The 15,298-nt window shown below is 47.2% G+C and overlaps 5 protein-coding genes across 7 annotated transcripts; 3 read left to right on the forward strand and 2 right to left on the reverse strand.

Annotated features, from left to right (window-relative positions):
• The first annotated feature begins 1,190 nt into the window (after positions 1-1,190).
• Positions 1,191-4,962, forward strand: LOC108029763 (pro-resilin). Its single transcript, XM_017102268.2, has 2 exons — positions 1,191-1,297; positions 3,837-4,962. The coding sequence occupies exons 1-2, from the start codon at positions 1,292-1,294 to the stop codon at positions 4,482-4,484; spliced, it is 654 nt and encodes a 217-aa protein (XP_016957757.1). The 5' UTR covers positions 1,191-1,291; the 3' UTR covers positions 4,485-4,962.
• LOC108029764 (casein kinase II subunit beta') lies at positions 2,594-3,758 on the reverse strand. Of its 2 annotated transcripts, XM_050887498.1 has the most exons (3): positions 3,480-3,628; positions 3,094-3,442; positions 2,594-2,794 (listed from the first exon to the last, which is right to left on the reverse strand). In XM_050887498.1, exons 2-3 carry the CDS (start codon positions 3,360-3,362, stop codon positions 2,698-2,700), a joined length of 366 nt encoding a protein of 121 aa, XP_050743455.1. In that variant the 5' UTR covers positions 3,363-3,442; positions 3,480-3,628; the 3' UTR covers positions 2,594-2,697. The 2 variants fall into 2 exon arrangements, with proteins under 2 accessions (XP_050743455.1, XP_016957759.1); XM_017102270.3 differs by having other exon boundaries at positions 3,094-3,758.
• A 43-nt stretch (positions 4,963-5,005) lies between the features above and the next one.
• LOC108029352 (uncharacterized) lies at positions 5,006-5,727 on the reverse strand. Its single transcript, XM_050887499.1, has 2 exons — positions 5,706-5,727; positions 5,006-5,646 (listed from the first exon to the last, which is right to left on the reverse strand). The coding sequence occupies exons 1-2, from the start codon at positions 5,715-5,717 to the stop codon at positions 5,098-5,100; spliced, it is 561 nt and encodes a 186-aa protein (XP_050743456.1). The 5' UTR covers positions 5,718-5,727; the 3' UTR covers positions 5,006-5,097.
• A 700-nt stretch (positions 5,728-6,427) lies between these two features.
• LOC108029677 (VWFA and cache domain-containing protein CG16868) lies at positions 6,428-11,896 on the forward strand. 2 transcript variants are annotated; one of them, XM_017102127.2, is made up of 7 exons: positions 6,428-6,538; positions 6,602-6,710; positions 6,769-7,097; positions 7,159-7,918; positions 7,973-8,647; positions 8,698-9,279; positions 9,337-11,896. In XM_017102127.2, exons 3-7 carry the CDS (start codon positions 6,831-6,833, stop codon positions 11,403-11,405), a joined length of 4,353 nt encoding a protein of 1,450 aa, XP_016957616.1. In that variant the 5' UTR covers positions 6,428-6,538; positions 6,602-6,710; positions 6,769-6,830; the 3' UTR covers positions 11,406-11,896. The 2 variants fall into 2 exon arrangements, with proteins under 2 accessions (XP_016957616.1, XP_016957615.1); XM_017102126.3 differs by having other exon boundaries at positions 6,478-6,710.
• A 403-nt stretch (positions 11,897-12,299) lies between these two features.
• On the forward strand, positions 12,300-14,871 carry LOC108029772 (phosphate carrier protein, mitochondrial). The gene is made up of 4 exons (XM_017102280.3): positions 12,300-12,440; positions 12,991-13,200; positions 13,758-14,522; positions 14,592-14,871. Exons 2-4 carry the CDS (start codon positions 13,008-13,010, stop codon positions 14,756-14,758), a joined length of 1,125 nt encoding a protein of 374 aa, XP_016957769.1. The 5' UTR covers positions 12,300-12,440; positions 12,991-13,007; the 3' UTR covers positions 14,759-14,871.
• The last annotated feature ends 427 nt before the right edge of the window (positions 14,872-15,298 follow it).

Below are 15,298 nucleotides of genomic sequence, written 5' to 3' on the forward strand. Positions count from 1 at the left end.
TTGCATTTCTTAAAAGCCTTTAAAGTTCATACATTTGTTTGAAAATGCTCCGTTTTATTTCCAATGAATTTTCGAAGTCTCAACTTTTTCCCACCTGAATTTATAAATCAAATGCTTTCTTGTTTTTATCCACTGAATGTAAAATACAAATTGCCTTCTAAAGCAACATGGTATTGTTTAACTTTTCCTATCTACAAGAGACTTAACTTCTTTTGATCAGTATAAATTCAAATAAACTCGGCGACACTAGAGCGTATCTTTCCCAGCGAGATAACGCATCTGAAACCGCCGTGAATCGCTATTCCCTCGCCGTGCTCACATCTCAATTGCAGCTTATCCGACTTGAATCCATGTCAACGCCAATCCAAACGGCCGCATCTGTGAACTCTGGGGCATAATCCAGCTCATTAGCTGTGCCGAAAAACAAAAGCGAACAAAAGCCCAGCAGAAGCTCCCACGCACTAAGGGGAACGATTTGCTGCAGCAAGTTCGTTGCCTGAGTCTTTTGTTTTGTCGTCTTCGAGGCGGCCGCCGCTGAAGCTGCCGCAAGACTGAAGCCTGCGATCCGAGGCGAAGATGCGTGGAGCGGCTGCAGCTCCGCTCACCTGGCTGCGGACGCCTCCGTCGACGTCGCTGCCCGCCGCATGACTAATTCCATTACAAATAAGTGTTTCTGCTATTACACGAGCGGCAACAAATGTTTATGGCCTGCAGCCGCAGGAGCGCGGTGCTCCCGCGACGTCATTTGTTTGGGTATTTGGATGCTGAATGTTTGGCTGTTTGGATGTCGCCGCGGCACTCATCTCCGCTCATTTGCCAAGCCCGAGCTCCGAAACGAGGCCCGATCGTCAAAATGTTTGGCGCTTCAATTTTCAAAGTAACTAGTTTACTATAACAAACCTCCCCGAGCGATTTCCCTCTTTTCTCGCGAGCACCGAGAGCAATCTGCTCCTCCTCCGCTCCGTGCTTTGCATTATTTTGTAATGCTTTTCGAGTGCTCGTGCGGCCGAGGCACTCTTTTTTATTTTTCCCGACTGCCCGAAAATTGAAATAACGAACTGAACTGAAATGAACAGATGAAAAAAACACTTTTTGGCGCGCAATTTTTGAAGCCGACGTCGACGTTAGCTGCGTTAGCTGCTGCTCATTTCAAATATAAATACGGGCCTACGAAATTGTTTCAGTATCACAATCAAGTCAACCATCTTCGCAAGAAGAACACAGCCAACAGAGCCAAGTTAACAAAACCGTTTTCGTGTGTGCCAAAACCCCAAACAAGTGACAACACAAAATGAAGGTATAACCCTTAGCCAACTAGAACTGTCCAGTCAAGTGTCAAGTGGTGTGCTGTGCGAAAAAGAGTCCTCTCAATAGGACATGTTTCCCAGCGGGATGAAGGATTTATTTGGGCAATATATTGAGGATAAACGGAGGCGTTAGGACCCAGTTTCCAATAGTGTTATCAAGGATCGATACTTAAAAAATAAGTAAAATAGAAGTCTCCTCGCCTTATGAGAAGTGATGAAGAGGTTTATATTATGAGCACTATTCATGTCCATTTCCAGTTTGAAAAAGCAGATAAAGTTATTAAACATACTCGTCCTTTTTTTAAACATTTTTAATACCAAAATTGGTATAACATTTTTAGAAATATGAATAAACATTTCCTTATGATTTAAATTCGATCACAAAGGTGCCAGCAACAAGTTGGCCAATCAATAGCCCTCATTTAAAATGGATTTTGGCGGTAGATCGATCAATCAATTAAACAACTCATCACGCTAATGAAGCTTTGATTGTCTCATAACACTTGGCCAGCTAGTCGGAAGGAGAAGACGTGAAATATCAATTTTGAGCCACATTTAAAGTCAAGTTCAGTAGGGCGATTAATCAAGCGGAGATCCGCATAATAAATTTCATAAGCTGCCATCATCTCGGCTAAGATCGCAATCAATTTGTTGGGGTTGGCTACTGTTTTTCGCCTTTCGCGGGTTACGGAATTAGAACACGACACCGATCCCATCCGCCTGGGAAACCACTGCAGCCAGCGATCCCAGTACATTTCTAGGGTGTGGGTAACGAACGGCAAGCCTGGGGTCGTTTTGCAATGAATAAATTAGAGAGACTTTAAGTGGCGGAAGAAGAACTACTGGACATGCCCAAGTAGGGTAGTCTGGAGATGACCAGGCGGCGATAAAAAGGCAGACAAAAGCGCAGCCAAAAGCATTGCATTTTAACGCCAATGAAGCATGAAAGTCATTGACGGCCCTGAAGATCTTTTGCACAAGATTCGGAAATAAGTTGTGCAAGCCCAGCGCGAGGAGGTTCTCCCACAGGTTGTCCGCGCCACACGGCGTATACTTAACATTCAGACGCATTGCGCAAGCCAGAGATCAGCCCTTCACTTGCAGCTCCGGCGGCTCAGCCAAATCCAATCCGACCCGATGGGAGCCTCACCTGAGACCAATTACCGCAGATTTGCATATGCCCCGGCTAAACGCTGTAAAGATGGGAAAGACAAAGCCGATTCTGGGCCTGCTCGCAGCAATCAAATCCGAACAAAAGATTGTCAAGCGGGTCGCAGCCTGAGCAGTTATGGTTTCGTTATGGGAGTTTAATGAGCTGCAATCCAACTAGCCAAACAGTAGTGCGCCACGGGGCCGCAGACAAATTCACATGGAAAATTTCGCATTGCGATCAGACATGGGCTGGGGTTTCGAGTTCGGGGGTCATGTCTTTAAGGATCTCAGCGGGCGATCGGTAGGCCAACTGGTGGATCTTGAATCCGTAGAGCCTGGGGAAACATAAGTGTGTTAGTACTCTGAAATTATATTTTAAGACTTAGTTCAGGTCTAATACAAGGTTAAATCAAATATAATTTATCGGACGCCCAAGATACTCACATAGCAGTGAGGTCTTTTTACAAGTGAGGTCTTTTTACAGCTCAGTTGAAAAATTATAAAGAGAACTTAAATACATTTTAAAATACCAAAAAATAATGTAGGATTAACTATTGTATTCAGTTGTTTTATAAACTAATACCAATTTGGGGGTCCTTATAAGCATGCAATCTGGCAGCTAGGCCAAGCTCACCTGGGCACAAACTTCTGCTTCGTCCGCTTGGGCCGCGCATCTGGGTTCACCATGAAGAGCATGTGCGGGAATCCGGTGCCGAAGAAGGCCCCGTCCAGATTGGAGTGCCTTGCCGCCTTGGGGAAGTACACGTCGTTGCACTTGGGACAGTAGATGCGGACCATCTCCTCGCCGGGATTGTCGCTCAGTCCGATGGGCAGGACCGACTGGCGCTGGCAAAAGGCGCGCGGGCACGTGCCGAAGGCTCCCTTGTGGTACTTCTCCAGCATCAGCTCGATGCCGCGGTTGGTGAGGATGAAGCGGGCGTGGATCAGGCCGTACAGCTTCTCGGCACTGGCCTCCAGTTCAGGCTCGGCGGGCGCATCCGATGCCGAGCCCGAGTTCAGGTCTAGGATCACCTCCAGCGCACAGCGGTAGTTCGTCACATTCGAATCTAGAAAGTTGAGGTTGAACTTGTCATGGATGTAGTCCTCGTCCACCTCGCAGAAGAACTCATTGCCGCGCTGCTTGCAAAACCAATGAATCCAGGCTGTCTCATCCGAGTCGGTCATGGCTGCTCGTCCTCAGTGGCTATCTTGGTAGGGGAACAACACTAAAAGTGAATTAAAAACGTTTGAAATTTCGAATGAGTGGGTTGGGGGTTGGAGTTCTACTACGTTGGTTGCTACTTTGGAAGAAAAGCAAAGGAGATTTTCCAGTTTACTTGGGATTATGCTAATGTTGTCTATTGCTCTTCCCCTCAGGCCTTTACGTCGATTGCGCTGCTCGTGTGCCTGGCTGCCTGGACCCAAGCGGAACCGCCAGTGCCCCAAAACCAGTACCTGCCGCCCAACCAGTCGCCCCAGGCGCCCTCCAACAACTACCTGCCGCCCACGCAGGGCTTCCAGTCGCCGTCGAACAACTATCTGCCTCCCCAGCGTACCGGCGGCGGTGGCGGAGCGCCCAGCAACAGCTACGGAGCTCCCATCGCCCCACCCCAGGGCCAATATGGTGCTCCGGCGCTGACGGGTGCCATCTTCAAGGGCGGAAACGGAAATGGCAACGGCAACGGCGGCTACGGCGGCGGTAATGGCAACGGCTACGGACAGCGGGACGAGGAGCAGTACGGACCGGCCAAGTACGAGTTCAAGTACGACGTGCAGGACTACGAGTCGGGCAACGACTTCGGCCACATGGAGTCCCGGGATGGCGATCTGGCCGTGGGCCGCTACTACGTCCTGCTGCCCGATGGTCGCAAGCAGATCGTCGAGTACGAGGCCGATCAGAACGGATACCGCCCAACCATCCGGTACGAGCAGGTGAACAATGGCAACGGAAACGGAAACGGCAACGGACGCAATGGCGGCGGCTACGACAGCAACGCGCAGCAGGGCAAGTTCAACGGCTACTAAGCGGAGGTGGGAACGTGGATTCCCGATTAGGTCGACCCCGCAACTATACTCGTCTACTTCATGGGACCGCTGGCCGAGTATTAAACGCCCATCCAGCCAGAGAGCCAGCGATCGCAGTCAGTCTGTCCCTATCTCTACGAATACCCTTAGTGGGACGGCCGCCATTTTGCCATAGACAGGCGCGTTCCTTTCCGTTTCCGTTTCCGCTCCTTCCCCAGCTTCCTGTCTCTACGCCTGGAACTCCTTGCCGTTTTGTTTTGTTTAAGCGCCTTCATTTTGTGTTAGTCTACGCACACACACACACCACTCACACACACCATGACCATACGCATTCATACATACATGCTAAGGATTGTATTTAGTTTTAAACGAAAATGGAAATTTGAAAGTGAAACGAACTTATGAGATTTTTGTGTATATTTAATAATTATCAAATGAATAAAGAAGCATTTTTGTATAAAACAAAGTCAAAAAGAAAGCCCAAGATGTGTTTTTATTTTTAGCATGTTAATAGAAATTAATTATTTGCATTCTTTCATCGAGTCCCGAAATATCTATTGCTTGAAAGTAATTCGATCGGTCTCAGAAATTTTGTACTTCTAATCCAAAATGTCTACTTCAAGACCCGCTCCAGTTGTCCCTGGCTGTTGTATCGGTAGACTGGATCCTTGAGCTGCCCCACAGTTGCATAACTCAACTGAGCCGTAAAGTCCTCACCATCGCCGTTCTGCTGAGAGCTGAAAGTAAGTCTCTGCAGTTTGTTATCCTGCGATATGACGAAGTAGCGGCCTTCTCTTTTTTTCGCTTCCTGATTGTCTGCGGAATCCCTTGGAGTAGCTGGCTCTTCCTCGTCAGGATAGATAATTTTGAATTTAGGATCCGGGGGACCGTACTGGTTGGCCGGCCGGGAGCTGGGCAGAATCTCTCCATCGGGAATTCCTAGTTGTTGCGGGGGCAGATAGTTCGGTTGAGGTTTATCCACTGGCTCGATTTGGTCAACTCGAGCCTTGGTGATTTCCACTCCCTGACGAGGTACATTCTCGTTGGGTAAGTTGAATGGGACCCGCGGATGCCAGCCAGCTGGGGCATAAGGAGCTCTTCGTCCAACAGTTGGACCAACTTCACCTCGCACAATAGCCAGAAATGTAATCAGTAAATGAATCTTTAAGAAACAATTTTCAGATGACAAAAATATGCCGGTAATCGAACACTGTATAATACCTTTGAAACCATTTTGACGAACGGTGCGTTTGAAACTGCAGTGCAATGTTTGGGACTTGGTCATTTTTATATTGGCCATTGCAATTTTTATCATGCTGGACACGCACCTTGCTCGTCTGACACCAATTGGACTGCATCTGTTCCATCTTCAGACTACATAGTCACGTATCCAACCGACAAAAATAAAAAAGAATCGAGTGTACACAACCTTGACAGCGGATGAGCGAATAATTGGCAAAGGCTCAATTTGGATTCGGTTACAGAAGTTAGTTAACGGTTGTCAACTTTGTAATGCTCATGAAAAGTGAAAGGGAAAGTTGACTATTGTTATTATAATAAACTAATTAAAACTGTAATTGCAATTGTAAAATTGTAAAATACTAATGCCTTTTATGACTTTAATTTTAAAATAATAAAAAAAAATATAAAATATCGCACATGATATGCAGAGTAAACAGTTTAACATTTCAGACCTAAGTGTTTCATCATAAATTTGTAGAATGACTTTAAATTCGCATAAGTATTTTTTAGTTTTCTGATTATAAGAAATAAAATAGTTTCACCCACTGGAAATTTTGCGTAACTAATTTATAGTTTTGAGATTATTAGAATTAAAAAAGTTGTTTTTCAAAGAGAAGCAGCTATTTCTTCCAAAATTTAAAAATACGTTATTTTAGGGTACCCACACTAATGCTTTTAAATCTTTCTAAATACAACCTCACTAATAAGTTCTGGATTTTGGATACTCACGTCGACGGTCCTACAATTTACATCATACGGTCACACCTCGCGGATGGAATGTTGAAAAAAACTACACAACTTTAGCAAAATAAGTTAGTAATATAGCTTTAACGGTACCATGAGTGTATTTACTACTTAATTCTGTGTTGTCCTAGTACCAGTAAGCAATGTGCGCTTGGTTGCCATGCCCAACAAAAAGAAATCAGCGAGATTTATGTGACGAAATTCCATAAACAAATCAGCGTGCAGCTCGAGGAGAACCTGGTAATGCAGAATTCCGGGGGAGAAGGCCACTGTTCTACAACTTTTTGTTGCCTTTCAGACATGCGGTAAACCACCTATTATGCGCAAGTGGCCACGGAGCCCGCCGAAAACACCAAAACCATGTGGCCCAGCTGCCGCCTCCACGCCGCGCTGCTCATCATGGCAGTGCTGGCGAGCCCCACTAGCAGTCAACAAGTTCCTCTGGCCATAGCCAACTCAACTAGCAACCAAGTGCCTACGGATCCTGGCTACATGCCCCTGCACCAGTCGCCAGCGAGCGTCTTCTTCGTCAACCACAACCAGCAGAATGCCATGCAACTGCGGCACAGCATGGAGGGCAAGCTGCGCAACATTCGCAATATGGAGATGAGGGTGGCCAAAATCCAGGTGAAATACCCATAAATTGAGCCTTAGTAAACGTATCTTATTGTTCCATACATCTTTGCAGGAAATCTTCGACTCCATGCACTTCAGCAGCTCCAACCTAGCCCCGCCCACACGCCAAGCCCCAAGCAACGAGAGCAGCCCCAACAATCCTCAAGTGCAGCGGGATTTGCAGATGTTCAGCAGCCGTCTGAGCAAGAAACTGCAGAAGGCCACCCACGTGGTGCTGGAACTGCGCGAGCTCTTTCGCTACAACCTCACCAAGGTCTGGCAGTACAGCTACGACGACGAGGATGAGGAGTCGGACAGCGAGCTGGACCTGGAGATGGAGCTGGACGATCTGCATGCCAGGAACACGGCTTCACCACCCAACGAGCATATGCATCTCTACTTAAACAGCCAAATTGAAAACTGTCAGACTAACTACGAAGCGGACTTGGAGTACGGCTCCTCGTCGACGCAATCCATTCACTACAACAGGCAGCAGATTCAAATCCTCAACTATCTGAAGTCGGATGATGCTCGGGCCACCTTCTTGAATGAGAATAATGCCCGCTCCTTGGCTGTCAATGGGTACATATCTGATCAACTGGTTCTACTCAAACGCAGGCTTAGTCGGAGCGATGCCGAAAACTCGAGCAGCAAGCCCAGCAGCGGCAACCACTTTAAGCATATCTATTTCCTGTCCAATTCGGATGGAGCCTCTGCTAGCCTACACTTTCGTCAGCTCTATGTGTCGGCCATTAAGCGGAAATTTGTGCTGTTCCTCATCGATGTGGGGTCAGCACTTAACGCAGAGTTATTTGCCCTCACAAAAAGCTTTGGTAAATATTATAATTAACATTGGGTGCCAGAAAATACATTTTATTTACTCTTAGTCCATGAAATGCTCCAGCTGCTGGAGGACACAGATAAGGTGTCACTGGTAACCGTTGCGAGTGACGCGAACTTCATGTACCTAGATGCCTTTCCCACAGAGGCCGGCCACGGCATTTACAGTGCTACACGTGGCCACAAGGAGGAGATATTCAGCTACATCAACAGCTTGAGCCGGGCACCAGCTCTTACGAATCACTCCTTGGGTTTTGAGTACTCCTTCGAGTTACTCCATCGACTGCAGCAATCGGGAATGATTAACCCGGCAGAGCAACCAGTGGAATTTGTCTACGTTACGCGTGGACTTCTCACAAATTTATCTGATGCTATGGCAGTTTTGCGAGTGGTGGCAGATGGTCAACGGCGGCTCAAGGCTCCAGTGATCATTAATACTTGCGCAGTCGTGCTCGACGAAAAGCGGATTATGTACGAAAAGCAATTCCTAAACGATGTGGCCACCCAGAACTACACCAAGTACGAAATTGATGTGACGAATTGGTGGCCAAGTGGGCAGCAAGCATCTCAGTTGGCTGGACGATTATTTGTGCTCAGCAAAATGCATGCGGACACGTATCTACCACAGACGAGTTCAAAGATCTTTGGTCAGCTCTTTCAAGAGAGATATTTAAGCGATACTCTGGAGGTGCATCCCCCAGTTGTGGACGTAGACAGCGGAGGTGAGTCTCAAAGAATGTAGTTTGCCCAACTAATATTCGCTGCTTTTTAGATGTTCTTGTCTCCATCACCCATGCCGTTCCTCCCTATGGCGTTGTGGGCGTGAACTTGTACCTGTCGGATCTGCTCGAGGATCTGCTTAACTATCCCAGTTCTCCATCTAGTGCCAAGCAGGGTAGCGGGTATGCTTTTCTGCTCGATCGGTCAACAGGAAACACGCTTGCTCACCCGGCCTTTCCGAGGCCGCTTATTCAGCGAGAAACCTCATACCCTGTAAACATCGCCTACCTGGAAAACGCTACGGATTTTTCCAGCCTCATACGGAACCGCCTTTTGCACGAGGAAAGCGGCAATGCCACCACAGATGTCTATGTAGGCAGACTGCGGCTCCAGCGTACCTATCACTGGAAATCCGTGCTGGGATTTTATGTTCTCTGCCTGGTCAGCGGTGGTGGCGATTCCCTGAGAAATGCTACCTCTCCACAACGATATAACCTAAAGGACGCCGTGTCCAACTACGAACCTGGCTACTATGGCGAGAGCATGGACCTGCTTTACCATCGCTTGGACCTCAATCAGGGCGGCAGTGCCCCGCCCAAAACATGTCGATACTTCAGGCAAATGGCCACAATGGGTAAATTTTGGGGTACTTTACAACTTTAACATTTTATTAAATCTATACTTCTTATAGATGCTCCCACTCTGTTCCTCAGCGCTGCTGCATTTGAGTCTCCATTCGGATTCCTTCACAACAATAGGCCTCGAACCCAGCTGCGTCACGTCGAGTCCATTATGGCCTATCTTCGCGACTCCAGTGGCCTGTTGGCCAATATGGGACTGCGTCCCAGCATTCGGCATGAGGTGAGTGTACTGTATCAGGCGATGCAGCAGTTGCGTCGCAGACACCAGGATGCCAGAGGATCACTGCGTAGTCATATCATTCGACGGTACGTGGCCAGTGTGAGTGGAGTACTACAACTGTACCCAGGCTGCTTGCTCGGCAGCAGCTACGATCCAACAAGAAGGCCATGGTTCCGGCAGGCAATGGCTCAACCGGGCAAGATTGTAAGCACAGCTCCGTATTTGGATGCTGGAGGCGCGGGATATATTATCACCATTGCGCACACCATCTTCGAAGGCAAAGCCCATGCGCTGCACTCTGTCCAGCAGGACAGACCTGTGGCTGTGGTAGCACTCGACGTTCCTTATGCTTTCTACTACCGTCTCATTCTGGAGGGCACTCCGATCTGTCAGCTGCCGCACATGAAGTGCCTGTTGTTCGAGCACGAAGGATATCTGCTGGCCCATCCCAGCATGCTGCAACCCGCCACACTCACTAGAAACCAACGACGGCCGCACGAACACCTTACGCACAAGGAATCATATTTGGCCAACGACGTGCTCAACCACGGTCAGTTGGTGAGAAAACTGGGGTGTGCCAGCTATCAGAACCGCACCTTGCAGCGTTATTATGCCTTCAACACGTCTCTGGCCACCATCTTAACCAACGTAGTGCACGGCGAGCGAACGAAGTACGCAATCGCCCTAATCCGGGGTAGCAACCTTTTCGCCGCTGTACTCAACTCCAGTTGCGATGGCGGTGCCTTTTGTCCATGCAGCACCATTGACCGGGAATGCCTCAACTGCAAGCGGATGGATCAAACGGACTGCGAGTGCCCTTGTGAGTGTCCCATGGTGGGCGACAGCAGCTCCCCATCCTCACTTGTCTACTTTGCCAATTACACACAACAGTTCCCATACTGTCCACCCCCAAGTGAACACTTCATTGCTCTCCCTCCGACCACGCAACTTCTCAGTGCTTTACCCAGTTGTCCCGGATCAGCGGGCATATGCGAAACTTACTCCACGCAAAGGGAATGCCTTGGTGTGATGGGCTGTGAATGGTGCCAGCAGGATGTGGACGGCAACAGCTTTTCCACGGCCTTTTGTTCGTCGCAGGCAAGCTGCTTCAACGGAGTGCTTGCCTCCCTGACACCCTATGGCGAACTGGACGAGCTGGAACTTCTGGCCGCCCACAATCCACAAAGGGAGCAGCACGCCTACTCCGCGTTTGGGCCGCTAGGAGGAGCAATGGTGGTACTCGTCATGGTTATAGGATTTGCCATCTACTGCTACAGGCACAATCTGGACGCGCAGACGCAGGAACAATTCTACGTGGACTCGGTGCAGGAAGAGAATTATGGGCTGCCCCTGTCCAGGTTTAACTTTGACGATTGCAAGGCGCATGACGAGCCGCCTCCAGGTGGCGGCTATGACCACGCATCTGCACAACGTCAGCTGATGCATGCGGCGGATATATCGCCCTACCACGTATCTAGCGGCAGTAGCTACCGCAGGCCTCCGAACGGGGAGTCGGATCATGGCTATAGCACCATGACGCCGCATGAGGATAGCTCCGACCAACAGTGCTTCACCCTGGCGGAACCGTTGTTGTTGCACGATAAGCGGCACAGCAAATCGGACACCATGTCCATATCCACCTCCATATCGAGTCCTACGAATCGCCAGCAGTCCTCCACCCAGCCCAACACGCATCCGTACTTGAGCAATCAGCCGACCTCAAAGACGGAACGCTACAAGCAGGTGCAGGCCACGCCCTCGCCCTGTCGCGGACCGCCAGCAGGAGTGCCTGGTGTATACGGGCAGACCACGTTGCCCCTCGAGGGGGATGAGTCCAGACCACACTACATTTTGGCTCCAGTGACGGTGCACAGGCACATGGAAACCGCCGAGTCGTAGTCCTTCTATCGTTGTTAAGTTTTAGAGCGTAAGATATCCGCTTGTTTGCCAATATAGCTATGTAAGATTTCGAACGGGCAGTTCAACTGCCGCCAGTCCAGAATGATGCGAAGGCATTCCAGACTAGGGGCTCGATGGACTCCATCTGGCCCATCTGTATCTATTATACATTATACGAGTCTAACACCAACTATTAAGTGATGACATTGTTTCTGCCATTTTTGATCGATGTACTGTATTGTATTTTACTGTAATTTATTGCAAAAAGTATTACTATATTATGTGCAGCTATATACTTCCGATATTTTTAGCATTTATTTTATAAACACCACCAAGAAAAATGTACTTACTTGTCTGATTGTAAGATACCATGTCGTATACCGTTTTTGTAATAGATCCTAAGTCCACAAAGTTAATAACTACCGATTTTAGTACTACACATCTATAATAGCAATGTACCTATAAAATAAAATGTTTAAATTTTGCAAAAACCCACAAGCTCTTAACCTTGATCCAGGCCGATCCGACGAATCGATTGAGCTGCCAACTTCTCGTCCTCCGATCAGCTGGCCGAACGGTAATGAATTTATTTATACGAATTCAGTTTATAAGCAAGGCAGACGCTGCTCAATGGGCAGTTTCTCAGCTGGTGGTGGTGGTGGTGGCCAAAAAATGCCAATTTATAAATAACAATGTCTTCTTAGGGGTTGTCAGGTGCTTTTCAGAGCAAATAATTTAAAGCTTATATAGGACTGCCCCAATGCATAGTTTACGTACAACCTATTGTTTTGTTTTTTACCCGGTACCCAACCGATTTAAAACCGTTAGCTACCGGTTCGTTTCGCCCGCACTTGGCAACCCTGCTCAGAAGCTGCTAGCTCTCAATTTTCCATTGCAGCCATTGCATTTGGTTTTCTGGTCTGGCGCACGACGAACGTTGTTTGGGTCCCAACACTTCAGCCCAACAACAACTCTATACTGCAACTGTATTTCAAGCCCATCTGCACTTCACTTCCTTCGATCCCCCACTTTGAAGTGAGTCGATCTGTTTTGTTGCCAAAAACCGTTTTGTTTTCAAATGTTTTCGCAATATATACAAAGTGATCCGATACGTACCGAGAGGAAAACATTACGCAATGCATAAAAACTGAAAAAACAATCTTATGTAAAAAAAAAACTATACATTCTTAAATTTATTCGATTGGTTTTTGTGGGCCTAACAAAATAAAATAAAAAAAATAACATGCAGAAGGGAAAAGTGGTAAACTATTTACAATGCTTTTATTAGGTATTGCTTATCGAATAATGTAAGTAATATAAAAAGGTACAAATAAACGGATTAGATTTTCCTTTTTTCCATTTTCATGTAATTAAATATTTAGACATTTCACGAATAAATTGTTTTACCACTTCCCATTACAAACTTTTAAAAGAGAATGATACTACGACTATCCGAACTAATACAAATGGACCTAGGACTTGTAAGGAAATACCACATTATTTTTATAGGTGGACTTTGGAACCAATTCGGTTACATCATGACCTTAACCTTAAAGCTTTAAAAATCCTTGATCATTTTTTCCAGGTACTTTTTGAGGCACCATGTTTAGGTCCCTGTTTGATGCCGCGCAGAACTCAACGTTCAAGTCGCCATTCACCAACGTCAACTGCCAGGCAGCCCCGCCTGCTTCTGCCCCCACATCCTCCGCTGTGGTGACCCCGACCCTCAAGGATGTCAGCCCACGCCAGCTGACTCCAAGCCACAACATCGCTGCCGCTGCTGCCGCTGAGGGCGGTAAGTAGGAAACCACCTAGTAGAGATATTGATCAAGCAGTCCATTTTAAACCTGGTTTGAGATCTAATATTTATATCAATACAATATATTAACTGATAGTTGTATATTTGTTATGGTTAAATTGCCGTAACTTCGAAGAATTTAGATGTCGAATTACTTGTATCGTCAGTCTCCATAACTCGAACTTGGACATACAATGCATTGATTTTCTATGTCAATTATTATACTTATTCTAATCTATACCTTTACAAGCAATGCTGGATAGGGGAACTAAACATGTAAATGTACATGTATATGCAATGTACCTAGATAGGGAATCTTTAATAAGACTTGAAGAGAAAATATTGAAAACGATTTGGGAAATATTAAATAATTATTATAGCCGGGGATGGTAAACTAACAGATTCGGCATATTAGATGGGTAGCTCAAATCTGTATCGTTTTGCTTTCTTAATCTAAAAGTTGTTGTAGCAAGATCATTGGAAGGACACATTTTATTTGTATAACGGCCTACAAAAATGAAATGAAGGAATTCTCCTCTAATCTTCCACTGTAGACTCTTGCGAGTTCGGCTCGAACCACTACTTCCTGCTGTGCGGCCTGGGCGGCATCATCTCGTGCGGCTCCACACACACCATGGTGGTGCCTCTGGACTTGGTCAAGTGCCGTCTGCAGGTGGACCCGGCCAAGTACAAGAGCGTGTTCACCGGCTTCCGCATCAGTTTGGCGGAGGAGGGCGTCCGAGGACTGGCCAAGGGCTGGGCCCCCACCTTCATCGGATACTCAATGCAGGGTCTGTGCAAGTTCGGCCTCTACGAGGTCTTCAAGAAGGTGTACGGCGATGCTATCGGCGAGGAGAACGCATTCCTGTACAGAACCGGACTATACCTGGCCGCGTCGGCCTCCGCCGAGTTCTTCGCCGACATCGCTCTGGCGCCTATGGAGGCGGCCAAGGTCAAGATCCAGACCACGCCCGGATTTGCCAGGAACCTGCGTGAGGCTCTGCCCAAAATGACGGCCCAGGAGGGCGTGACCGCCTTCTACAAGGGCCTGGTGCCGCTATGGATGCGCCAGATTCCCTACACCATGATGAAGTTCGCCTGCTTCGAGCGGACGCTGGAGCTGCTGTACAAGTACGTGGTGCCCAAGCCCCGTGCCGATTGCACCAAGGGTGAGCAGCTGGTGGTGACCTTCGCCGCCGGCTACATTGCCGGTGTGTTCTGCGCCATCGTCTCGCATCCGGCCGACACGGTGGTGTCCAAGCTTAACCAGGCCAAGGGCGCCTCCGCCCTCGATGTGGCCAAGCAGCTGGGTTGGGCTGGTGAGTAAACCTTTCTTCAGATTCCCCTTGGCCCTCCGTCCTAATATATTTACTCGTTTTTACTTCCAGGACTCTGGGGCGGCCTGGTGCCCAGGATCGTGATGATCGGCACATTGACCGCCGCCCAGTGGTTCATCTACGACGCCGTCAAGGTGTTCCTGCGCATGCCACGCCCACCACCACCAGAAATGCCCGAGTCCCTGAAGAAGAAGCTGGGCGTGACTGGCGAGCAGTAAACCAACCATAAGCTAACTGTTTTTAAATTTAGAGCGAGCAGAATGTTAATCGAATTAAACTTGATTTGTATAGATAAACCACACAGTAAATAAAAACAACACGAAAATTTAAAGTTCTTTGAATTGCAGAGTTACCTCTGAACGTTTAACTCCAATCCGACTCTTTTTTTGAATAGTTTTACACCCTAAATTATTTCTAAAATTTTGCGAGGAAAATCGTATAAAATACTAGAGTATCCATTATCATCATCATATGTTTTTTAGTTTTTTTTCGTTTGCAACTTTTGAGTTTTTTTTGAAAAATTTATCAAACAGACTCCTTTTATTTGCAAGTATTGAACCATATAAATAAAAATTAAAACTGGGTTTAGGCTTGTTCATTCATTTAACACCATTTTACTGAGTTCTAGTTTTCTTTTCTTGCTGATAGTATAACCAAAATTTCCAAATCCATCTTTAAGATCAAAAAATTTTAAAAAGTATTTTGTTGTACCACAATTAAAATAAATTATTTTTGGGACAGTTTAAACAAGTTGTCAG

The sequence above is a fragment of the Drosophila biarmipes genome, chromosome 2R, assembly GCF_025231255.1.
Source record: "Drosophila biarmipes strain raj3 chromosome 2R, RU_DBia_V1.1, whole genome shotgun sequence".
Classification (NCBI taxonomy): Eukaryota; Metazoa; Arthropoda; class Insecta; order Diptera; family Drosophilidae; genus Drosophila; species Drosophila biarmipes.